Source organism: Pseudophryne corroboree, chromosome 12 (genome assembly GCF_028390025.1).
Source record: "Pseudophryne corroboree isolate aPseCor3 chromosome 12, aPseCor3.hap2, whole genome shotgun sequence".
NCBI lineage: Eukaryota > Metazoa > Chordata > Amphibia > Anura > Myobatrachidae > Pseudophryne > Pseudophryne corroboree.
Genome location: NC_086455.1, coordinates 161,538,957 through 161,565,143, shown reverse-complemented (window position 1 = coordinate 161,565,143; position 26,187 = coordinate 161,538,957). Strand labels below are relative to the sequence as shown.

The window sequence follows — 26,187 nt, the reverse complement described above, 5'->3', positions numbered from 1 at the left end:
GACTGGCATTAATGACGGCTGCTGTGTGGAGGCTGATGCTCTCAGGGAATGTATCCGGGGGACAGTGACCAGAATATAAAGTGATCGATTCATGCAGCGACTGATCCAACTATATCCCCTCGCCCCCTGTGCTTGCATACAGTGCCACATTCTCCGGATGGAACAGACCTTTATACTGGGGAGGGGGAAGGGTTCTGATTGGTCCCAACCAGAACCAATCACCGCATTACTTGTGCTGCAGGGATCAGCCATGATCCCTGACCTCCCCGGGCCTTGGCAGTGTGTGTTGTGGGTCCAGCACTAGCCAGAGGGACTGGGGTTGTTTCCATGTCCCTAATTCTGTGTGTGACTGAGCTCTGTGTTTATTTCTAGAAAATATAGCTTTGGATAAATGAGTCTGTATTCTAATGGCATTAGGGAGCGTATGAATGTGGATATACTGGGACAGACCAGCTAGGGGCCGCCTTTTACAATGGCTGACATTAAATTATTTATGCATCAAATATCTTTTCTGAAGATTGACTGGTATCGATCTGTGGTCCACATGTAGGGGGCGCTGTGTTGTATGGCGGCTGCTGGGGTGCACTCTGTCTATATTGTATGAGGGACCTTCTAGTACATGTATGGGGGGGGCACTAGATTGTGCTCTGTCTGTATTGTATGAGGGACCCTCTAGTAGGGATACATGTATTGTATGGGGGGGGGGGGGGCACTAGATTGTGCTCTGTCTGTATTGTATGAGGGACCCTCTAGTACATGTATTGTATGGGGGGTGGAGGGGCACTAGACTATGCTCTGTCTGTATTGTATGAAAGATCCTCTAGGGATACATGTATTGCATTGGGGGGCCCTAGATTGTGCTGTCTGTATTGTATGAGGGAACCTCTAGTAGGGATACATGTATTAGGGGGGGGGCGGGGGTCACACTAGACTATGCTCTCTGTATTGTATGAGGGACCCACTAGTAGAGATGCATGTATTGGATTTTGGGGGGGGGGGGGGCACTATATTGTGGTCTGTATTGTATGAGGGACCCTCTAGTAGGGATACATGTATTGGATGGGTGGGGGGGGGGGCACTAGATTGTGCTCTGTCTGTATTGTATGAGGGACCCTCTAGTACATGTATTGTATGGGTGGTGGAGGGGCACTAGACTATGCTCTGTCTGTATTGTATGAAAGATCCTCTAGGGATACATGTATTGCATTGGGGGGCCCTAGATTGTGCTGTCTGTATTGTATGAGGGAACCTCTAGTAGGGATACATGTATTAGGGGGGGGCGGGGGTCACACTAGACTATGCTCTCTGTATTGTATGAGGGACCCACTAGTAGAGATGCATGTATTGGATTTGGGGGGGGGGGGGGGCACTATATTGTGGTCTGTATTGTATGAGGGACCCTCTAGTAGGGATACATGTATTGGATGGGTGGGGGGGGGGGCACTAGATTGTGCTCTGTCTGTATTGTATGAGAGACCCTCTAGTACATGTATAGTATGGGGGGCCACTAGACTATGCTCGGTCTGTATTGTATGGAAGATTCTCTAGGGATCCATGTATTGTATGGTGCCACTGGGTTGCACTCTGTCTGTATTGTATGAGGGACCCTCTAGTAGAGATACATGTATTGGATTGGGGGGGGGGGGCACTATATTGTGGTCTGCCTGTATTGTATGAGGGACCCTCTAGTAGGGATACATGTATTGTATGGGGGGGGGGGGGGGGGCACTAGGTTGTGCTCTGTCTGTATTGTATGAGGGACCCTCTTGTACATGTATAGTGTGGGGGGATACTAGACTATGCTCGTTCTGTATTGTATGGTGGATTCTCTAGGGATCCATGTATTGTATAGGGCCACTGGGTTGCACTCTGTCTGTATTGTATGCAGGGACCTCTAGGGTTCCCTTTGTGTTGCATAGCTGTCCCTAAGATACTACTTTTTGTGGCTGATTGTTGGCATTAGTGGTGGGGGAGGTTGTGCTGCTACGTGTTTATCAGCTTAGGATGTCTGGAACCCTTAATCAGGCCCCTGAGTGGTGGAATAATATCTTTCTATTACCATCACTATAGTTCTGTCTTTTATAAAATCACACTTCTTGCATGTTTTTGGTCTATACAAAATCTGACCGCGCTTATTTTAAGGAATCTTTATAATAATGATGATGATAATTAGACTTTTTCCTCAAAGAACGTAACCCTGTAACCTTAACCAATATCCATATTGTATCCTGTCCACTCCCTAGTACCCACAGACATGTACGTTCCAGACCGGCAGACTACGAGCAGTTACAGGAGTAGCGGAGTTGGGTGTATGGGATTTTTTTTCAGGATAAAGATTCTGGTACGATACTAGAGGGCGCACAGTGGTTCCCGTACTGCGGTAGTCGGGAAATCTACCTCTTGCCAGTATCATTAGCGTGCTTTTACTCTGTGTAATCCCCTTGCCCTACCTGACCCTACAGATCTGTGCCGTATGACGTGCTTATGTCTGACACATGTCACTTTATTCCTGGCAGATGTGAAGAGGGACTGGTCTGACCACGCTCTGTGGTGGGAGAAGAAGAAGACGTGGCTCCTGAAGACCCACTGGACCTTAGACAAGTACGGAATCCAGGCAGATGCCAAACTGCAGTTCACCCCTCAACACAAGCTGCTCCGGCTGCAGCTCCCCAACATGAAGTACGTGAAAGTCAAGGTCAACTTCTCCGACCGCGTCTTCAAAGCCGTCTCGGACATCTGCAAGACCTTCAGTGAGTACAGAGGAAGGTCCCCTTGTGGGGCAGCAGCTGCTGGGGGTTAGATGATTGTGTTAGCGAATGGATGTTTACGGCCAACGTGCGGCTTGGAGGCCGAATAACAAGGAGCTGCCGAATGTCTCACATCAGTGTGCGGCATATACACTCTTCCTGTTTTGGGATAGACCTTGTGACCTGCAGTTGTACAGTGATTAGTATGCGGCTTTCCCGGCCTCCCTACTTATTAATGGAGTATTATTACCCACCACTTATTTGTGACCTTGGCGTAAAACACAGTGACCCTTGTTTACCTTTTGTGTGGCTCTGTACACTGTGGGACGCCTGGCGTCTAAGCAGGCCCCTCTCACCTCTGTCTGTCAACACCTAGTCTTGTTTTATGACCGTTGCATTCCCTACTGTAAATAGCCATGGTTTATGCCGGCGCTATATAAGCAGACTGTATTTATTAACAATTGCCAGGAACAGAAGTGCCAGATTGGAGAGAACTGGTGTATGGGTAAAAGGTTTTGTAATCGATTGGCCAATCAGAAGTCTGCTTTCATTGTGTGAATTGTACACGCAATTACAGCTTGCACTAATGGAGGTAATGGCAGGTTCTGTGCCCAGTCACCTGGTCACCAGTGTTGATGGGTCATGGTGCAGATCTTTATAGTACCTTTTTGTGACTTCAATGCGTGGAAGGAGATGAATGGAAACTGGCCTTGTTAGAATGCTGCGGAATCCTGGTAGGGATATATGATAATATCTAGAAATGTGGAACTGCCTGTTTATATCACAAAACTCCCATGTGTGAAATGTTGCTGCAATTTCTCTCCGTGTGCTAATATCCCATGTGACCGGGAGAACAATATGCGCCATTCAGTAGCCCTTCCTGGGAGGGGGGTGTCTAATATCTCCAGAATGCAATGTTTTCCTTGTCATAAAACTTAGACTCCGGGTTGTCTTATTTTAGTGCCACGGGAAATGGCAACGTCCTTTACATCAAACTTGTTTGCAATCAGGCCCAGAGGGGGGAATTCAGTATCGTAATGTGTGATATTCAATTGTTTTGGCAATGTGTGCCGGTTGTTTCTGTTGGTGTCCTCCTGAGGTGACGAGCATAAATCCACCCAGAGTCGGGATTTTGGGCGCCCAAACGAAGCGCGTCTTGTACTTTTGCACGGGTTTTTCTGGTTTACACGTCTACACCTGGTGCATTTGGGCAAGACAAGCGTGATAAGTAGTGGGTGTCTGCAGTAATGGCGTCCACGATATAACAATTTGAATATTGCTCATTGAATGCTCAAAAATAATTTAATACCCCTGTGTAAGGCTACTGGGCACTAGTTTTCACAATTCAAGTTGTTTCTTTCTTAGTATTTAATGTCCCTATTGAGCCAGGTATAATGGTGCACGGAAACATTGCAATCTTCAATAGGTCTTTCACCATTTTGCGACTCCAAAGGCCGCAGGAGGGGATAGATTTGTGCAAATGCCTCCAACTTTTGTCAGAGTATGTGCTTCCCGCGCTGGGTCCATCAACCTGTGTCGTGCCAAGTGGTTTGGCCCACCAGAACCTTTGATATTAGAAAGGTATCCTGAAGTCAGAATAGTAACCCCACCGTTGTGTAAGTAGCCTTCTAAACTGTCTCTTATGGGAACCATCTGTTCTGCCAGTGCCCACTAAAATTTAGCATTTTGTCCAAAACTATTTCACAATAGTTTCAACACGGACTATATAACTAACGAGCTAGGCCGCTCCTGATTGCAAAACATCTGTCTGCTGTTGGCAGATGACCGGAGCCTGTGGTGGAGGAATTTAGAGGACAGAAGTTATCGGCCTTTTATCTGTCTGATTGGTGTTTGTGCAGAATACACTCCTGTTTATGTTGTCTCGCTGCCTTTTCATTTGAGTTTCCAGAATTGTGTTTGGAATAGCAATGAAAGGCTGTTTATATGGCAGATGGTCACCGTGGGTTACCGTAGACGTTATATGGCTGCTCATTCACGATACTACATATAGAATATTTGGAACTAGTGTTTGCTTGCGGTGGACTTATGTTATTGCTCAACAGAACTAATTTTACAAAGACAGTAGTGCCATCTAATATAGGGATATATACTTCATATTATATACATTGATCACAAAATTTGTAAACAATATTTGCAGTTTATCCTTCAGGGAGTAAAACAAAAAGATGCTTGTGGCCACTGCGTTGAGAGCAAGCCACGTAAAGCTGTCCATGGGAGAAGCAGCTGGTCCTGAGATCTACATCTGCAGCCCTGAGCGTTTGCCCCTGTGACTTGTTGATGGTCATAGTGAAGCAGGCGCTTACAGGAAACTGCAGACTCTTGAATTGAAAAGGAAAATTGTTGGGATAAGGGGTATACGTGGTATAAACAGTCTAACCTGAGCCACATCCTGTTAGAATCTCTGCTTCAGTTAGGTTCCTCTACAGAGCAATCACTAAGTTGGGTTCCGTGGCATAACTTGGGCATAGCCAAGTTCCGCAGAAGCATGATCAGAACACCAACGTTCTGTGGAATGCTGAATCACTAAGTGAGTTAAGAAATTCCAGTCAGTCATTTTGAGGAGTCTGCACGCGCAGAGTTTCAAGCGTCTGGTTTTTATTTTTCATTATTGCTTCTCTCCCTGATGTCGAAATCATGGATACCTCTGTTTCTTTGTAGGGGGTCTATTCATGAAGCGGTGAAGTGAGTCAGTGGAGAAGTTGCCCACGGCAACCAATCAGCTGCTACATATAATATTATAGAATGCACTTTATAAATGTTACCTCGAAACTGGTTGCCACGGGCAACTTCTCCACTTTTTTTTATTATTTTTTTTTTCCTCTTCCCACTGCTTCATGATTAGACCCCTAGGTCACTACGCTATACAATAGTGAAAGTGCCATCCACATTCATCCAGTCCTTTTTGCATGATGCCGGAATAGACAGACATTGAAACATTGAGATTTGTTTTCGTTTCCATAGTTCAGAAAATGTTTCTAAAAAAAAAAAATGCTATGTACTGACACAACACTTGAGGGGGGTATCCAATTACAGGTGAAATTACATTGGGCGTGAAAGACTGAAGTTTTTCCCGATGTTTCACCTGTATTTATTTATTTATTTATTTATTTATTTTTATAGGCTATCCAATCTGGTTACATGTAAAAAAAAAAAAAAAAAATCTCCCGTCGGGGGAAATCCAATTAGCGCCATAAAGGTGCGGCCTGCAGTAAATAACCGCGACTAATTGAATACCCCCCTCAGTTTTAATATATGTATATTATAGATATACAGCCCCAATTGAATGGAACCCAATCTCCTCTATTTTCTAAGAAATATGAAGTTTTGGTTTTATCTTGATGGCAAGTAGACGCAGTGCACTAATTGGGGGTCAATGTGCTAAATGTTTGAAAATTGCCGCCACAAAAACCTTAAAAACTCACGTCGACGTTTTCCTGTGTCGACACTTCATCTCAACTTTGTGCAAGTTGACCTTTTGGGTTTGACCTAGACTCTGTCGACCTAAAGAAACATACACTATAAGGACACATAAAGCAATTACAAACCACCCGAGATGAGAGAGAGGAGATTCAGCTCTCCCCGGCAGACTGCTGGTTTAGATTCTCCCCGTTTTGCTGCCCGGCTGTGGAATTCTGCTAGGACACATCCTCCCCTGCCTGCACTAGGAAATCCATGCCGTGTACCCTCTTGCCGGAGCATTTGTGCTGCCAGCAACGACTGTTTCATGGCTTCGCGGGGGGGGGGGCAGATTTCTCTCTGAGGGTCTATTATGATAAACTAGGTGATTCATCGCGCCCTACGGGCGCTCTTCACACCGTCGTAAGGGGCTACGCCCCCATAACCCTTGCACGCCCTTGTGGCGTGCAGTATTTGTATTATATGGAGTATTACCTCCAATCATAATTGTGTGAGTGGTTAAATATTGCATGTACAATAGTAGGTGCTGTGGTTGGGAGACACGGATGATAGGGGGTCCGGGGGTACTACAAGTGAGGGAGGGGCGGTTGCTGGGGTGCCGCTGGTGGGGGAAGTGGCTGGAGCAGTGGTGTCGTGAGGGAGGGGCGGGTGTCGCGGGTGGGGTCCGGAGCTGCCGCTGGTGGGAGAGTAGCGGTTGCAGGGGTACCGCGAGTGGGGCAGGGGTGGTGGGCGAGGGGGTCTGGAGCCTCCGCGGGTGGTGGAGGGGGGAGTGTGGGGGTACTGCAAGTGGGGGAGGGGCGGTAATGCTACTCCTGGAAGCAGCTAAGCTGCTGTCCTCCCTTTGGCAGTGGTTCTCCCGGAGTCCCGCACAGCAGCCAGTCACTTGTTAGCACCAGTGTTCCAACGCGCCGCATTCCAGGGAAGAAGATGCACTCAAACTACAGCTCCCAGCAGCCCTTAGCGCCGGAATGCTTTGGTGCTAAAGGCTGCTGGGAGTTTTAGTTTATTTAGTGCACCTACTTGGCGTCTACCTAGTGTCCAGACATTATCCTCCGCGATATCACCCACTCTATCCGTTACATTAGCCATCTCGGGGCTTCCAGGTCGGCAGCCCAGGTGCTGTGTTGCGGAGTCAGTGCCTCTGGGGATCTGTGCGCGGCTGTGGCGGGGAGGCACTTCTGTGACATCACGCGCAGAGGAGGCTCCGGGGCTCAGAGTATGCGGCGCAGGGAGGGCTGTGAACGCCTTCCAAACTTTAATTGAAAGTATAGCAAAAGTGGTGGGGCCATGCCACTTTACCCGTGGTCACGCCCCCTTTTCGGATTTGTATCTCTTTTTAGGTGTAAATTGATGGAGGGTGTGATGCTGCAGATGCAGGGGGCCTATTTTGGGGTGTGGAGCTTGAGCTGCAGCTCCATCAGCCCCATTGGCTACTGTGTGTTCCCAGAGCAGGATTAACAAAGGGCAGAGCCGCCCATTGGATGTAACCTGTGTGTGTATAGGGCGTTTCTCACCCAATCAGCTGTGGACTGGGTGTGCTAGACCTGCTGCTAACCCAATGAGAGCGCCTAGCCACGCCCAGCATTATACACACAGGCACACAGTCACATCTGGGCTATTATATAGGAGATTGCGTTGCTACGTTTTGTGTAGCCGACGTACGCGGCGGAACAGATGAAGTAATGTAGGGAACGGGATGACGGTGATCTAAATAAACCCCATGGCCATAAATGATGCAAAGTGGGGATTTAGGAACAAGTATATTGCAGCGATGGCCGGTACGTTTAATATACCGATGACTTGCCAGGCACTAATAATGTAGTCAGGGTGGCATGTAACAGTTTTTACGTTTTCTATTTTCAATTATGTATTGCGAATATTGACCGATAAAAGCGACAGTCCTGCACTTTTATTTACAGCTTCCGGCATGGGTCGTTAGTTATTGATCTCGTTAGTGTTCCGGGCGCAGTAATTCCTGCATGTCAGTTTGCGTACAGCTCTGCCGTCCTCAATTGATTTTGTTTTATGGGTTTTACTATAGATATAAAACGACATCGGCTTTGTCTGTTCAAAATCCTTGATTGATGTTGCTGTATACGTTTAGCTGTGAAATGGAGGGTGACCTGCAGGTAAAATAATTCACTTTGTTACCCTATCCCTCCCTCCAAGCCTGTATTGATTAAGAGTCGGGGGCCGTAATTTAATCTAGTTTGGGGGGGGGGGGGGAATTGGAGAGGCTGAAATCCCTATAAACTCCTGAGTGACTTCATTATAAACCAAGTCTCTCGGGCTGATCAATGTCTGCTGAAGTTAATGAGCTGGTTTCAATACAGTTAATTGTGTGGGACTGGTGTGCGGACATTGTACTGCATAGGGATGGCTTTGTTCAGTGTGACGACCCCCCCCCCCCCCCCCTGTCCTTCTTGGTGAGAGCCGTAAGATTGTAAATGCCTGACAGACGGGGTTTGTTAATAACAATATCTACTCTATTGCCTGACCTTTCGCTGTCTCTGTAACAATCGCTCAGTAACACTTTCATCTGGTCATCTCGCATTCCCCAACTCATGAAGTCTCTGCCGTCATCCGAAGCGTCCCTACAGGACGTCAGTGGTCGGAAGTCTTCCCATTGCGCTTTATCGAGGTAGTCTGCGTTACCAACTGTCCCCAGTTTCCAGGAACAGTCCCTATTTTTTATTAATATTTTATGGCACCACAAGGGATCCACAGCGCCCAGTTAGAGTACATAAACAAAAAGCTGATGACTTACAGTTCAAGACCATATAGGACAAGTACAGGGTATAGTAACACTGCTGCATCAGCAGACGACACTGAAATAAGTATCCCGGGGGTGGGGGAAACCAAGGTATTTTGGGTCGTGGAAGGGACTGTGGAATACAAGATAGTTTAAGTTTAAAGAAGGAATAACACATGAGGGAAGAGGGCCCTGCTCGTGAGAGCTTCCATTGCATTGTGCAGCAAAACTGCTTATTTTATTCCTGTTTAATTGTAGATCTTACCATGTGTTGTGTGGTTCCCCCCCCCCCCCCCCCCCTCTTGGGGGTATATGTTGTCATTGGGCTCGTACATAAAGGGAGAGGGATCATAAGGATTTAAAGAGATGACAGGATTGCGCAGGGAGTGAGGGTTTTACATGCAGCATTGCCCCTGTGATCTGCTTTAAAATGTTGGTGATGTGATTATTGGTGCATTGTGACTAGTGCACAAGAAAAAGGTGATTTCACCAATCAAACACGACTATAACTTTCCTAGTAACCACAGAAAATAAGCCGCTGGCTGCATGGTGCTAACGGCCACCTCTGTACGGGTATAAATGCGTGCATTGTCTGGAATAGGATATTGCGGTATAACAGGCACAGCCAGAGCTGTGAATTCTCCTCCTTTGCCCCAGAAGCTGATGACGTTTACGCTTGGGCACCATGTTCAGCAGTAAGTAAGAATTGTGTCCAGAGATAATGAGAACATCAGTGAATTATGTATCCCAGCGAGGAGCCGGGGACCCTGGTGTATTCTCCAGTTACTTGCCGTAAGGCTGGATGGTTTTGTGATCCATTACGTCTGTTTATATTGCCTGCATGTTTCCAGACAGTAGCGTCCCAGCGGAATATCTTCCTTTTCAACCGAATTACCAGCCTGTACAAGCTCCATACACCTCGTTTCTCAACCCTAGGCACGTGGCGACCTTGATTTTATTTCTTCATAGGCCTGTTTCCGATCAGTAGAAATGTTTGCTAGGAGCCAGAGAACTAACTGTTATATAGATCCATTATTGGAAAAAATGCCTATTGGTTATACCCCACGATGACGGCAGGTTAGACCCACGCTGCTAAAACCAGCGCTATTTTCATTCGGCCTGGATCTTTAATGGGTGGCACAATCTTGCAAAACCTCACCAAGGACGTAGTGATAATACGCTAATGTATTGTTCCTATGGCTAAGGGGAGGAACTAATGGTCACCGCCTGACAGATCTCTCCCTGAACGTTCCCTGCCCAAACTCTTTGCTATGAGCCATTAATGGAAGCTTTGCCATCCTTTTATTGTGGCATAGATTCAGCTTATACACTTGGCATCTAGGCGGTGCTGGCTTAATAAATTTAGAAGCTGTTTGACATCATTTTTGGCTTTTAGAAGTCTTGGACTTGAACAGTTACTTGTAAATGATAATGTCTTCTAGAGCTAGGTGCCGAGTATCCCATATGCAAGCCAAGGCTTGTACGGAGGAATTGTGGGCAAAATGATCAACCTGTATTCATCGTCCCATTTCCATGATCTAAACAAACCGGAGCTGAATGTCCTGGTAACAAGGGGTTGGCAAGGCTTGGTGCAAGCATTGGCAATGTACTACGGTGGTTTGGTGATATATTATGTATCAAGCCTTTGGGTTCTATTTACAAAGTCGTGGAGAGAGATGAACCAACCCCTGTCATTTTTCAAACCCATTCTGTAACCCGGCAGAATTTGCACTGCAGTGCATTTGGGCCCTCATTCCGAGTTGATCGCACCAAGCAACTTTTTGCTGCTGCGATCAACTAATCTCCGCCTATGGGGGAGTGTATTATAGCATAGTAAGGCTGCGATCGCTTGTGCAGCCCTGCTATGCTAAAAAAGTTTCTCACAAATCAAGACCATCCCTGGACATACTTACCCTGTGCGACGGATCCAGCGATGATGGGCTCGGCTTTGACGTCAGCCGTTCGCCTGGACACGCCTACGTTTTTCTTACCACTCCCCGAGAGTGGCTCCAACGATCAGTTGATGCCCCGGAACGCCTTTCTGCAGTCAATTGTCTTGCGGCTGCCGCTGCAACCGCTTTCTCCGCTGCCAGCGTCGTTGTCCGGTGATGGCTGTCACCGGGCAACGATGCGTGTGCGCAATGCGCACGCCAGACCCAATCGCACCGCTGTGAGGAAGTGCAGTGTGTGATCGGGTCGGAATGAGGGCCTTGGTGCCTGTCGTCGTGGGATTGACCCATTTGCTGGTTGCTCTGCTTGTACCTTTGAGTGGAGCAATGGTAGAGAACCACACACACACACTTCGGAGAGATTGTGTAACTGGAGGGGGTGGTGCGGCCTTTAAACCTCTGTCCAGAGACCTATTTAGCAGCGTCACCCCCTCCTACATCTGTCAGTGGCTTCAAAGCCTGAAACCGGATACGCAGCCGGCTTGTAAGTCGCTACTGCTGGGGAAGGAGGTGCTCGAGTGTTTCCTTCATGGTGGCTCTTAATGAACAATGCCGTTCAGCCTCTGCATGAGGAGCCTGTGTGCGTGTGGTGTAGTCGTTACCATCATGTATTGCTGTAGAGCCAAGATAAAACCCCGTTCTGCAAATATGCTCTCCCTCGGTCTGGATGCAAATCTTTGCTTTAGAATTTTAGCCAAAATTGCCATATTTAAAAACCACTGAATGGATCAGGCCCTTAATGTGTGGAGAAATCTATAGAAACCTAGAATGTGACGGCAGATAAGAACCACTTGGCCCATCTAGTCTGCCGCTTTTTTATCCTTTTAGGTAATCTCAACCCTTTTTGAACCTTAATTCTTTGTAAGGATATTTATATGTCTATCCCAAGCATGTTTAAATTGCTCTACAGTCTTAGCCTCTACCACCTCTGATGGGAGGCTATTCCACTTGCCCACTACCCTTTCGGTCTATGGCCTTGCTCCATAACATGATTCCTTTCCATCCTGTTAATCTGGGATTAAGCGTAAAACCTCTGAAACCCACGCGAGTGGCTGTATTTAGAAAAGGGACGTGTTCTTAACTTAGGTACACGCTTACCAATCGTCCGCCTGATGTATCTGGCCAGCCGACCCATTTGAATATGCCCGTCCACTTGTGACTTAGGATTTCGTCGCCCGGTACAGATATTCGCGTTATTAAAACGTAGAATGTGTAAATACGCCAAGCAACGCACATGGGTTCCACACGGCAGTGCCCATTAGATCACATTATGCCACCGCACGCTGGTGATGTAACTGTGTGGGATACCTGGGCAGCTAACCTGTTAATCCGCCCCTATCGGTTATAGTGGGACACAGGAGTAAACCCTTTCTTGGAAACGTGCCCTGAATTTGGGCATCTCTGTGCCTGACGTAACCTGTGATTCGGTCAATGGGGGTCTTCTGCCTAGTTGTGTACCATTCTCTAGCAATCGGGAGAATGATGACTCGGATTTAGCACTGGGTTAGGAGAACACATCTTGGTTTCCTGCTGTTCTGTCATCTGTCAGATTGCACAATGGGAGCGAATCTGCAGTCTCCCTAAAAGGCTGCGAGAGGTTTTATCATATTCCTATGTGCACTCTCTTCCTAGTCTTGCTGGATGCCCTCTGCTGTCAGGAGCACATTGTGTTCCTGGTCGTTGACTCTGCTATTTAAAAAAAACAAAAACAAAACACATTTTTCATCAGACCCACAAAAATGTGCTTTCTCAATTGGTGCGGTGTTCCAAAACTCGCACTGGGTGCTGCAGCCGCTTCATCACTGCTGTTCGAAACAGATGTCCCTTAGGCTGGATTCTCTATACGTATTTTCCATGTTGAATATCACTGGCCACCGGGCAATGAGAGTGTGCATTGTATGGATATTTCTGTTTTTAGAATAATAACAAAAAAAAGTCCCTTAAACTTCTCAGAATGGAAGGTGTGTGTGTGTGTGTGTGTGTGTGTGTGTGTGTGTGTGTGTGACCACCTAGGGAAGTAGAGACTTTGCTCTGTACATAATGCTGTTTTATACACAATCCATGGAAAGTTCAGACTGTTTCTGATAGTACGTATGGTCAGGCCTGTGCAAGATGGCGCACACAGGGGGTCATTCCGAGTTGGTCGCTCGCTAGCAACTTTTTGCAGCGCTACAATCTGGTTAAATCTCTGCAAAACTGCACATGCACCACAATGCGCAGGTGCATCGTACGGGTACAAAGAGGATCAGTGCTGGGCGATGGATTTAACGAATAATCCATTTGCACAGCCAATCGCAAGGAGATTGATAGGAAGAGGGCGTTTGTGGGTGTCAACTGACCGTTTTCTGGGAGTGTTTGGAAAAACGCAGGCGTGTCCAAGCATTTGCAGGGCGGGTGTCTGACGTCAATTCCAGGACCAAAAAGACTGAAGTGATCGCAGCGGCTGCGTAAGTCCAAAAATACTCAAACTGCAAGAAACGTTTTTGTGCCGTCGGCAGCAAAAGCATTCGCACACTTGCAAAGCAAAAATACACATCTCCCCCCCCCTTTCCCCCCCCCCCCCATAGGCGGCGACTATCTGATCGCAGTGCTGCAAAAAGTTGCGAGCGGTCAACTCGGAATGACCCCCACAAAGCACACAGGTGTACAGTATATGTATGCTGCAGCAACTCGCTCAGACCCTGTAATTGGGTAATAGCACCTTTTGTGGAAATTCTATTTATGTACACGGGAACTTGACACCAGTCCTTGAAAGCTGGTGAATGTTTAACCCAGAGGTTCCCAAACTGTGTGCCGTGGCTCCCTGGGGTGCCTCGGGACACTTGCAGGGGTGCCCTGGGTTGGTGGTCCAGGACCAATTCAAATTATTCATGGTCAATATAATAGGCAAAACCAGTGCTGGTGGCTGCCAGTCATACAATATGTGGCCAAACAGAAGCACTCTTGTCCCTCACCCCACAACTGACCCTAAACTGACCCTAAGGATGACATATAAACGCAATCTGCTTACTGCATAGTTGTCTACCCTCCCTCATTCTGCAGGAGACTCCCTGAAATAGCAGCAATCTCCCTCACTCCCTGAATGGTCCCTCAATCTCCCTGAAAAAAAAGAAATCATAGATGCATACATTTAAATGGAACCTCTTGTAAAACACAATACACAAACAAATCTTGCAAAATATAAGAGTCTTTTAGTAGATCTTACTAACTTTGGGGTTCATTTCATTTGGATGTAAGTCATTTTCATGACACACCTCTCAGATGTAGCAGAACAAGGGGGTCATTCCGAGTTGTTCGCTCGTTATTTTTTTCTCGCAACGGAGCGATTAGTCGCTAATGCGCATGCGCAATGACCGCAGTGCGACTGCGCCAAGTAAATTTGCTATGCAGTTAGGAATTTTACTCACGGTATTATGAGGTTTTTTCTTTGTTCTGGTGATCGTAATGTGATTGAAAGGAAGTGAGTGTTTCTGGGCGGAAACTGGGCGTTTTATGGGTGTGTGTGAAAAAACGCTACAGTTTCTGGGAAAAACGCGGGAGTGGCTGGAGAAACGGAGGAGTGTCTGGGCGAACGCTGGGTGTGTTTGTGACGTCAAACCTGGAACGAAACTGACTGAACTGATCGCAGATGCCAAGTAAGTCTGGAGCTACTCAGAAACTGCTAAGAAGTGTCTATTCGCAATTCTGCTAATCTTTCGTTCGCAATTTTGATAAGCGAAGATTCACTCCCAGTAGGCGGCGGCTTAGCGTGTGCAAAGCTGCTAAAAGCAGCTTGCGAGCGAACAACTCGGAATGACCCCCCATGTCAGCACTGATAGGTGTCACTTTCACAATCTTCCTGAAATGCTTTTTCAAAAGTAGGAAAGTATGACTTACTGTAATATTTCTTTCTAAATTTCTCAATAAGAAATATTTGGCCTAGGGGTGCCGTGAAAAAAATTCTGATATTCTAGGGCGCCGTGATTCCAAAAATGTTTGGAAACCACTGGTTTAACCCTTTTATGCTCTGCTGTCTTTACCCCACCATAGAATTTCTCAAGGTAGGAGGTCGTTTAGTGGACTCCGGCATTTCCTGAAGTAGTGTTAACCCTGAACACTACAGATTTAAGGGTCAAATCCTATTCCCTGTGATGTTTCACAGAGGCAAGTAAGTTTGGCGCCAGCTTGCAGATTTTTGTTCTAAAGCCCCCGAAATTTTTGTCACTAAAAGGGGGTGCGAGTTCGGGTATTTGCAGGTGTTTGCATGCCATTGCAACAGCCACTCGCACATTTCCTGTGAGAATTGGATTAACCCCTTAGTGTCCAGAAAAAGTATATACTAACTTTTTATAGATTCACCCTGGGGCACCTCCGTACCAGACCAAAAAAAATAAGCTAAATGTTTTCCTTTCACTATCCTTTTTTACTTGACCGCTAAAAAAAAAAGTGATTTACACGAAGATTGGTGCTAATTACACAATACAGTGAAGGCGTTTATGATGACAGATTCTGAAGATGATGTATTTAACAGAGCTTGTTCAATTTGATAATTTTGTATGTCCCCCCCTTAATAGTGTAGGGGGACTGCATTTCCTTCGGTGCCGACGGGTAAGCAGGTGATTTTGGTGAAATCTGCTTTGGTTAGACCAGTGGCTCCCAAACTCATGACTGCCTATGGGGGCGATTTCAGTTGTTCTACACTGCAATTCAATTGTTGCTCCATTCGGCTATGAATAGCTGGGGGGGGGGCACATTTTAAGCTTGCAGCCTTCTGAGGTGCGAGCTGAAATGTGCGATGAATCGGCGCATAAACAGGTGGCTAAACCCAGCACTAATGGGCAATGGTGTGGGACAATTGAATTGCTTCAATGGTTGCTCATTACGTTTGGGTGACCAAAACTATTTAACCTCCCCACCCTAACAGTCCAGGTTCTAAGAATATTGATGCTTAAGAACTGGTGACTTAATTAGTACCTCAATCAATTTGATGATACCATCTGCGCACAAGACGCCTTAAACCTGGACAGTTCAGGTGCCTTGAGGACCGTTTAGAAACCCTGACAATGAATTAGACTGTTACTTCAATGTGTAAGAGTAGTTTCCATGACTATAATGAAGGATGAATAGACCCCAATGACTACCTGGTAACGGCTGTGCGCCCACAATAACGATGCTTTTCCTCTCAAGGGAGAACCTGATGCAACAATGGGTGACTTATTAAATTGTGAATTACTCGCTGTTGTAAATGGATTTTGCCAGATTGAGGGATTTTTCAGCGTGTCCATTATTCACTCCAGAGTAACTGAGGCGCAGGGGTCTTGTTGGTTTATTAGGGGACTGGGGGCATTGCATAAGCATTATTGTAGGCTGTACCCCCTTACGTCCTAGTGGATACTGGGGATCTGTACTTTAGTACCATGGGGTATAGATCGGGTCCACTGGAGCCTGGCACTTTAAAACCTTTACTGTGTGTATGTGTTTGCTGGCTCCTCCCCTCTATGCCCCTCCTACCAGACTCTGTTTAGAAAAATGTGCCCAAGGAGCCTGGTGCATTTCTCTGGAGCTCCAGAGATTTTTCCATCTTTTTATTTTAGTTTATTATTTTCAGGTAGCTCTGGTTGGCAACCAGTCTACCTGCTTCATGGGACTCAGAGGGGAGACCGAACCAACCTCCTGAGGGTTAATGGTTCATAATCCCAGCTGACAGGCCACTGAACTCCTGAGGCGCTGTTTCACACACCATTACTGTGTGTGCCCACGGCAGCAGCTAGCCGCCACCCTCTAACAGATGCCGAAGATCGTCCGGTGCGGTGAGTGTTACACTGCGGACAAAACGGTCTCTCCTCCGCAGTGCTCGCTGTCAGACGAGGCTTTGTGTGTACTGTTATGGTTTAAAAAGAAATAAATAAAAATCGGGGTCCGTGCGCCATTGCAAGGGGCGGAGCTTCCTGGAGCGGGACCAGAGGCGGAAAGGCGCCATTTCCTGCTGCTGCGGATCATCCAGGCTGCATGCACGGTGCCCCTCCGGGGACCCACACTGCTACAGACTCTGTACTGGTATCAGGAGGTCCTAGCAGGGGGGAGCACACCAGTGGTAGCGCCACTGCACATATCAGGTTCTACACTTAAATTCACACACTGGGCTGCTGTGTTTGTGTGCTGGTCTCCGTTTCCTCAGTGTCACTCCAGGGGCTCTCTAGGGTCTGTGTGGAGGTGTGTGGGTTTTTTTGTTTTGTTTTTGTGAGCTGCGCTGTATTTTCAGTTGTGTAAGTATGTCTGGGCATGGTTATGTGTGCTGCTTGTAACTCTACCCCTTATTCAGAGGGGTCCCTCATGTGAACAATGCTCCTCATCTCTACAGGGACACAGTTCACAGGCACCTGATTGGTTAGATAATTTTAAAAGCATGATTCTGAATGTCAATTCAGAATTAGCGGCAGCTAAAAAGGAGAGACAGGTGTTGAAACAGTCTATTGATTGTGTGGCTAAAGCAGCAGATACCAGAAAGGCTTCTCAGCCCCCTCTGTTGGTTTCACATAAACACTCACTGCCACAGGTGCTCCAGTCAGATTATGATCAGCCTGATATGGATGATGATGATGATGTGGATGAGGACCGCTCTGTCCCCAGGGGTGAAGGCCCTCAGTTTTGCTGTAAGAGGTTCTTCACATACCAGATCAGAGGCAGAACCAGGTGAGGAGTTGTACTTTAATGTTGGACCTGAGCCACTTTCCCTGTGTCAAAATGAGTTAAACTCCTGGCCAGGGAAACCATGGTTAAACCCTGATAAGAAATGTAAAATTCCTCAGGTTTTTAGCTACCTTCCCCTCCCAGCTGAGGACAGGAAGGTATGGGGAAACTCTCCGTCAGTAGATACGTCTGTCCAGACTGTCTAAGAAATTGGTACTGCTAAAAGAGTCGGCTGACCGTAAAATTGAGACCACTCTCAAGGCAATTTTTTACGGCAGCGGGCGTTGCACAACATCCCACAATAGTTTGTGGGTGGATTTCTAGGGCAATGGTCAAGTGGTCCGATCATATTATTAATGGTTTAGACAATCTGCCCCAGGATGAGGTCATTACTCTGGCTGCAACACATACAGGGTGCTGCTAATTTTATGCGCAAGGCTATTAAGGAATTGTGTAAGATAAATGGGCGCACTACTGCTATGGCTTTTTCGGCATGCAGAGCTCTGTGATTACGTCAACGGTGAGCGGGCGCTGATTCCAAAAAGGGTGTAGAAAATCTTCCTTTACAGGTGATGCCTTGTTGGAGGACAACTTAAATAAATGGATCTCCCAGGCAACGGCGGGTAAGTCTACTTATCTGCCGTCGGCTGCGCCTCCTGCTAGACGTTCTCACACATGACCCTATTTGCAATCCTTTCGTGTATAATCCCCAAAGTTATCTAGGCGCTAATGAATAATAATTGCATACAAATAATCTAATCTATAGGAAAAAATATATACACACAAAGCAGCAATTCAGTCATTCAGTGTCTGTGTGTTCACACAGCGCAATTAGTAGCAGCTGACTTCAGCTGCACCAAAAAAAGTAATATTTTGCTTGCACCTGTATTTATAGCGCATAAGTCACAAGTAAAATAGTCCTATCGTGTGCAAGGTTAAGAGGTAGGGGCTGGGGCGTCTCCACCACTCTGAGAGGATCTCGTGGTAAGTCCGTAAACCTGCAGCTGCTGCCTACCTGGGCCAGACCACCGGATACCCTGCTGCTAAGCCTTCCGCGTGACGGTTGGGCCCAGCGGCAAGGCGACTTCAGGTGGGTGCTCGCCTTCAACACTTTGCCCACGTGTGGGTGAGGGACCTCATTTCCCAGGGATACTGGCTAGAATTTCAAGCACTTCCTCCTCAGATTTAAAATATTGCTTACCAGTTTTAACCGCAGCAAGGGTTACCTTGCAAGAGGCTATTCAAAAACTTTTGCGGACAGGGGAGGTGGTTCCAGTACCACCTCCGTCATGCAACAGGGGTTTTTACTCCAGTCTTTTTGTTCCAAAACTAGACTGTTCGGTGCGACCCATCTTAAACCTGAAGTCTTTAAACCGTATCTGCGGGTGTTCAAATTCAAGATGGAATCCCTGCGGGCAGTGGTGCCCAATCTAGAGGAGGGGAAATTTCTGGTATCCCTAGATGTCAAGGATGCTTACTTGCACATTCCCATGTGGCCCCCTCATCAAGCTTACCTCAGGTTCGCCATCTTGGATGACCACTTTCAGGCCTTGCCCTTTTGGCCTGTCAACGGCTCCGAGAGTCTTCACCAAAGTCATGGCGGAGATGATGCTGCAACCGCGTATGATGGGAGTCAACATAGTCCCCTACTTGGACAATCTCCTGATAAAGGCGATGTCCAGGGAGCGTCTATTGCACAGCATCGATCTGACTGCTCGCCTGCTTTACGGATCAGGGTTGGATCCTAAACTTCCAGAAATCTCACCTGGAACCGACCCAACGTCTCCAATACCTGGGAATGATACTGGATACAGTGTCTCAAAAGGTGTGTGTTCCGATTGACAAGGCCTTGGCTATTCAGGCTTTAGTCCGCTCAGTGCTCCGTCCTCGCAAGGTGTCCATACATCTTTGCAAACGTTTGCTGGGCAAGATGGTTGGTGCTTACGAGGCAATCCGATACGGAAGATTTCATGCCCGGCCTTTTCACCTGGATCTACTGGGCAAATGGTCGAGGTCTCTCCTTCCCATGCATCAGGAAGTGACCTTCTCCGGAAGCCCAGATTTCTCTATTATGGTGGCTTCAAGTTCCTCACCTGGTAATGGAGTGGGCAGGCATTTCAATATCCAATCATGGATTCTACTGACAATGGATGCCAGCCTCCGGGGTTGGGGGGATGGGACCTAAGGGGCCCAGTTCCAGGAGATATGGTCGCGTCAGGAATCTGCTCTGCCGATTAAATATCCTGAAACTCGGGGCAATTTACAATGCCCTTCTGCAAGCTTCCCATCTCCTGAGGGATCAGGCAATCCAGGTTCAATCGGACAACGCCACGCCAGTGGCCTACATAAACCGACAAGGAGGAACAAGAAGCAGAGTGGTGATGCAAGAAGTGTCAAAAATCCTTCTCTGGGCGGAGGCCAATACAAGGGCCATCTCAGCCATCTTCATTCCAGGAGTGGACAACTGGGAAGCGGATTTCCTCAGCAAACACAACCTCCATCTGGGGGAATGGGCCCTACATCCCCCAGGTGTTTCAACAGTTAACTCAGCGGTGGGGCTGTTCGCAGATGGATCTGATGGCTTCTCGTCTCAACAAGAACTAGGCCGTTACTGTTCCAGAACGAGGGATCCACAGGCTGTAGCAGTGGACACGCTGACGACACCGTTGATGTACCAGTTTGTGTACCTGTTCCCTCCTCTACCGCTAATCCCAAGGTTCTAAAAGACTAAGAAGGGAAAGTGTTCAAGCAATTCTAATTGCCCCGGCTTGGCGTAGACGTGCGTGGTGCTCAGACCTCCTATCCATGTCTCTGGAGGATCCCTAGCCTCTGCCGCTCCAAAAGGATCTTCTTCAACAGGGTCCGTTCGTCTACCCAGACTTGCAATGGCTATGTTTGACGGCTTGAAAGTTGAGAGGGAGATTCTAGCGAGAATAGGTCTTCCCTCCCGGCTTATTTCCACCATGGTCCAGGCCAAGAAGATGGTGACGTTAAAACATTATCATCGTATCTGGAAGAAGTATGTTTCCTGGAGTGAAAGTAGAAAGGTGTCTCCCGTGGAACTTAGAATTGGTCGTTATCTACTTTTCCTACAAGCGGGAGTGGATATGGGCCTATGTTTAGGCTCCATCAAAGCCCAGATTTTGCCGCTCTCTATTTTCTTCCACAAACAACTTGCCATGTTGCCGGAAGTACAAACTTTCCTAAAGAGTTCATATGCAACCGCCCTTCTTGCCTATCCACGGCTCCGTGGGATCTTAATGTGGTTCTGTCCTTTCTTCAGTCTGACTGGTTTGAACCCTTACATAGGGTGGAGTTAAAATTTCTCACCTGGAAGAGTGTGATGTTGTTGGCATTGGCGTCTGCCAGACGTGCCTCTAAATTAGGGGCCTTATGCAAGAGCCTTATTTGATTTTTCATGAAGACAGGGCGGAACTCAGGACCCGTCCTCGGTTTTTGCCAAAAGTGATTTTAGCTTTCATGTGACTCAACCCATTGTGGTTCCAGTGTTGTCTGACCCTTCCATTGGTCCAGAGTCCTTGGATGTGATGAGGGCTCTGAAGATTTGTCAAGAGGACGGCTCGTCATCGGAAATCTGACTCGCTGTTTGTCGTTTATGATGCCACCAAGATTGGTTGTACCGCTTATAAGCAATCATTTGCTCATTGGCTCAGGTTGACCATTCAGCACGCTTATACTTTGGTGGCTCTGCCTTCGCTGACTTCTATTCAGGCCACTCAACGAGGTCTGTAGGCTCTTCCGGGGTGTCTTGGCCTTAGTTGTGTCGAGCTGCTACTTGGTCTGGTTCGGACACTTAACTTTTTTTTTGTGTGAAATTCTAGCAGTTCGACATCTTGTCCAAGGATGACCTTCAGTTTGGTCAGGTGGTGTTACAGGGGTCTCTGCACTCTCTCCCACCCGTTTGGGAGCTTTGGACTTCCCCATGGTACTAAAGTACAGAACCCCAGTATCCACTAGGATGTAAGAGAAAATCGGAATTTAATACCTACCGGTAATTCCTTTTCTCGTAGTCCGTAGTGGATACTGGGCACCCGCCTCAATGCTTCGATTCCTGCTTACCTAAGTATTTGGTTGGCCCGCCGTTGGGATATTTTGCTATCCTGGTTTGGTTGGTGTTGCTATCCTCTGTTCTGGTTAGCGCCCTCCTTTTGGTTTTGTGTGTGTGTGTGTGTGTGTGTGTGTGTGTGTGTGTGTGTGTGTGCTTGATGCCGCCCTGCTGTTTGGATTTGTTCTTCTCTCGTGGTATGTCCGTCTCCTCGGGCAGTTTCGTAGACCGAGTCTGGTAGGAGGGGCATAGAGGGGAGGAGCACAAACCAAGGTTTTAAAGTGCCAGGCTCCAGTGGACCTGATCTATATCCCATGGTACTAAAGTACAGAAACCCCAGTATCCACTATGGACTACAAGAAAAGGAATTACCGGCATTGATAAGAATACTATAGATTGTAAGCTCTCAGGGCCCTCACCCCTGTCGCCCATTACCTGGTCTTGTTTTTTTTATTACTGTGTGTTCCAATTGTTAAGCGCAACAGAATATGCTGGTGCTATATAAGTAACTGTTAATAACTGTTTTTTTCATATTCTCTATCCCTTTTTTTTTTTTTTTTTTTGTCTTAGATATTAGACATCCCGAAGAACTGTCGCTGCTCCGGAAACCGAGAGACCCACCGAGAGACCCAACAAAGAAGAAGAAGAAAAAGATTGACGACCTGACGGAGGAAAACATTCTTGAACTCGAAGGGCCCTTATTGACACCGGGGTCTGGTTAGTATAGGGCCCGAAACCAGTGTTTCATTGATGCCTCACAATCTTTACCAACGTGCGCTCTCTTCCTCCTGTTCTTCACTGTCTCTCTTTCTGTCTCATTTCCTTTCTCTTTTTTTCCTCCTGGTTTCTGTAGGCACTGATGTTCTATACATTGGTCCAGTGAAAGGTGAGTTCTTACTCCTCCTTCTGCGCCTTCATGTCGCTGTTCTGTACTTGCTCTTGTGTTTTTCCACTCTTTGTATTCCTTTTGCGGCTTCCAGAAGCATGTAGGAAAATGTGTGGTGTGGGTTTTTTTTTTTTTTTTTATTTCTTTTTATTTATTTACTTAATTTTTTTAAAGGTTTAATCCTTCTGACTTTTTTTAAAGACCATTAAAAAAAACTTTTTCTTCTCCATCAGGAAGTATATATTCCAGCCCGGGTCTATACAGTAAAACCATGACCCCCACGTACGATTCCCGTGATGGTAGCCCCCTCTCACCTACGTCAGCCTGGTTTGGTGACAGTGCTTTGTCGGAGGGGAATCCTGGAATTCTTGCCGTTAGCCAGCCAATCACCTCTCCAGATGTTGTGGCCAAAATGTACAAGCCCCAATCCCTTCTTGACAAAGCCAAAATAAATCAGGGGTAAGTGGCTCTGTCGCCCCCTCCTCCCTAATTCCTTTCCCCCAACAAAACCTGTTTCTGTGAGAACACCATAGACCTTACGTGAAGGATGTTGTGACTTTATTTTTGTAGGTGGCTAGATTCCTCTCGGTCTCTCATGGAACAAGAGGTGAAGGAGAATGAAGCCTTACTACTTAGATTTAAATACTACAGCTTCTTCGACTTGAATCCAAAGGTATTTCAGCTGTTTTCCCCCCCAGTACTTGCAGTGGGATGTTTCGGAATCAATTATTATGCTTCCACCGACTCTTGCTTACACCGACCCTTTAGCTCCATGTCCACCTGCGAAACTGGAGTGAGCGTCTAGACGCCAAATGATAACGGTCCATCTGCTGTTTTATCTCTGTTCCTTATTCTGACGTCTGGACCTTTCTAGCCTTGCCTGGCTTTCGGCAGGCAATCGGGTCTGTGGGGTCTGCCATGAGGTTTTGTGGGCACAGTCGGGGCCTGCGTCTGCTTCCCCAGTCATCCTGAATTTTTATTTATTTTTTCTATCTCTATAGAACAAATCTCCTATATAATTGCCCAGAGTGACTCTGTGTGTAACGCTGGGTGTGGCTAGGAGCTCTCATTGGGTTAGTGGTGGGTCTATCACACCCAGTCCACATCTGATTGGGCGAGAAACGCCCTCCCACACAGGTTACATCCAATGGGAGGCACTGCCCTTTGGCTGCTGTGTTCCCAGAGCAAGATTAACAATGGGGCTGATGGAGCTGCAGCTCCAGGTCCACACCCCAAAATAGTCCCACTGCATCTGCAGCAACACACCCTCCAACACTTTACACATAAAAATCGGTACAAATTTGAAAAGGGGGCGTGGCCACGGTTAAAGTGGCGTGTCCATGCCCCTTTTGCTATACTTTCAATGGAAGTTTGGAGAACCAAAAATCGGTACAGACCATAAAAAAAAAAAAAAGGCACTGTACCTGCCAAAAAGGTGCAGCTGGAGGGTATGCCACTGCATCTGCAGCAAGTCTCTGCGCTGTAGATAGGGGGAACAACATCATTTTACTGCAGCGTCCTATGTCCTGCTGCCAGTCCGCCTGCCCCCTCCACCATCAACAATCCCCACTCCCTAGACACTGCACAGGTGGAACAAAAGCTGTTGCGGTCACCGGCATTGATGTGTATGAAAGCGGCGCAGCGGAAGGATTTCATAGCCCTCCCTGCGCCGCATACTCTGAGCCCCGGAGCCTCCTCTGCGCGTGATGTCACAGAAGTGCCGCCCCGCTACAGCCGCTCCCAGATCCCCAGAGGTGCTGACTCCGCAACACAGCACCTGGGCTGCCGGCCTGGAAGCCCTGAGATGGCTAATGTAACAGAGTGGGTGATATCGCGGAGGTAATGTCTGGACGCTGAATCAATGTAAAAGGTGACAGTGCAGTGGGTGTGCAGTGCAGTGGGTGTGCGGTGTAACTGACACTGCACAGCACTCTCACCTTTTACATTGATTCAGCGAGTCAGTCGGTTCTGCCAGCCAGTCACTATTGTTAGCGCCGGTGTCCCAATGCGCAGCATTACAGGGAAGTAGACGCACTGCATAAACTACAGCTCCCAGCAGCCCTTAGTGCCGAAGCATTCCGGTGCTAAGGGCTGCTGGGAGCTGTAGTTTGAGTGCATCTTCTTCCCTGTAATGCGGCGTGTTGGGTCACCAGCGCTAACAATAGTGACTGGATGCTGTGCGAGTCTCCGGGAGAGCCACTGCCAAAGGGAGGACAGCAGCCTAGCTGCTTCCAGGTGGAGAAGCATTACCCGCCCCTCCCCCACTCGCAGTACCTCCGGGCCCCATCCGCGGCATGCTTACACCCCCCTCCACCACCTGCGGTGGCTGTGGGCCACACCCGCTGTGGCTCTAGACCCCCCCTCCCACCCATGGCACCCATGCACCTGCCCCTCCCCCACCCGCAGCACCACTGCACCAGCCCCACCCGCTGCAACCCCGCGACCACCCCCCTTCCCCCACTTGTAGCACCCCCGGACCCCTCCCCCATCCGTGTCTTTCCCTGGACCCACCACAGCACCTCCTAACTAATTCATCAGGCCCTGTGTGCGCTGTTCACGCCGTTGCAAGGGGCTACGACCCCTTAACCATCGCACGCCCTTTTTCCGTGCAATATTTAACCCCACACACAATTATGATTGGAGATAATACTCCATGTAATACAAATATTGCATGCCATAAGGGCGTGCAAGGGTTAAGGGGGCGTAGCCCCTTATGACAGTGTGAAGAGCGCCCGTAAGGTGCGATGAATCGCCTAGTACAAAAATAAAAACTTACAAATCTGTCTCTGCCCAGAGTAAAGGCAATTGTACCCTAAATATGGATGAATAGGTGACCTTACGCACTTACTCAGCACAGTGCAGGGATCAGCGACCTCTAATACAGCAGATGTCTCTGGTGGGAATCACTCTTGACATACATTTTTTTTTTTTTTAAAGGTTACCATCCAAGTTCCCAAAATAAGTGATGAGCGTTTGAGTATACTGTGGTTTGAACTAAGAATAGACAGATGAGACTCTAGAGCTGGCGTGGGCAGTAAGGTGGGACTACACATCCCAGCATTCCCTGCCACAGTATTACGATTAGGCCATGCTAAAACGTTGGCATGCTGGGATGTGTAGTTCATCAGCAGCTGGAGTGCCGCTTATTGCCCCACCCTGCTGTAGGGTTTACAATAATTATGTTGATGCCATAATCTCAACTCTGTCAGTGTCGACGTGAATGTCTGCAGCCAGAATGTCAACACAACACATGGTTATCTTAAAATGCTGTTGTTGACCTGTGACTGTGTCGACGTGCTGAACAGGTCAACATCCTAAATATAAACATTCAGACCATGGTGACATTACGCCGTCGGCATTCAGAATGTTGACCTAACATTCCACATCCCTGACTATAGCCGTACAGCTGTTTGCTAAGTAACGCAGGCAGCATCAAACGTCCGCCAGGGAAAGCGATAACGTTCTAAAGTAAAACGGTTTTGGGTGGTCCCCGTGCTGTCGCTGTATTTAGCAGGTTCGTGGGGTCGGAGGTCATGTATCATGGGTTTGGTGGTCGGAGGTCTTGGGCACTGCATACGCACGGACTGATTCTCCTGTATTGATGTGTTGCAGTATGACGCCATCCGGATCAATCAGCTCTTTGAACAAGCGAAATGGTCCATCCTTCTGGAGGAGATAGA

The 26,187-nt window shown here is 47.6% G+C and overlaps 1 protein-coding gene across 1 annotated transcript in view; it reads left to right on the top strand.

Annotated features, from left to right (window-relative positions):
* Window positions 1–26,187, top strand: part of FERMT2 (FERM domain containing kindlin 2) — a 78,106-nt gene that overhangs the window by 26,815 nt on the left and 25,104 nt on the right. The window contains exons 3-8 of the mRNA XM_063946599.1: window positions 2,517–2,750; window positions 22,192–22,338; window positions 22,475–22,507; window positions 22,741–22,966; window positions 23,078–23,180; window positions 26,120–26,185. Of these exons, the coding sequence (XP_063802669.1) occupies window positions 2,517–2,750; window positions 22,192–22,338; window positions 22,475–22,507; window positions 22,741–22,966; window positions 23,078–23,180; window positions 26,120–26,185 (809 nt within the window). The remainder of the gene's footprint in view (window positions 1–2,516; window positions 2,751–22,191; window positions 22,339–22,474; window positions 22,508–22,740; window positions 22,967–23,077; window positions 23,181–26,119; window positions 26,186–26,187) is intronic.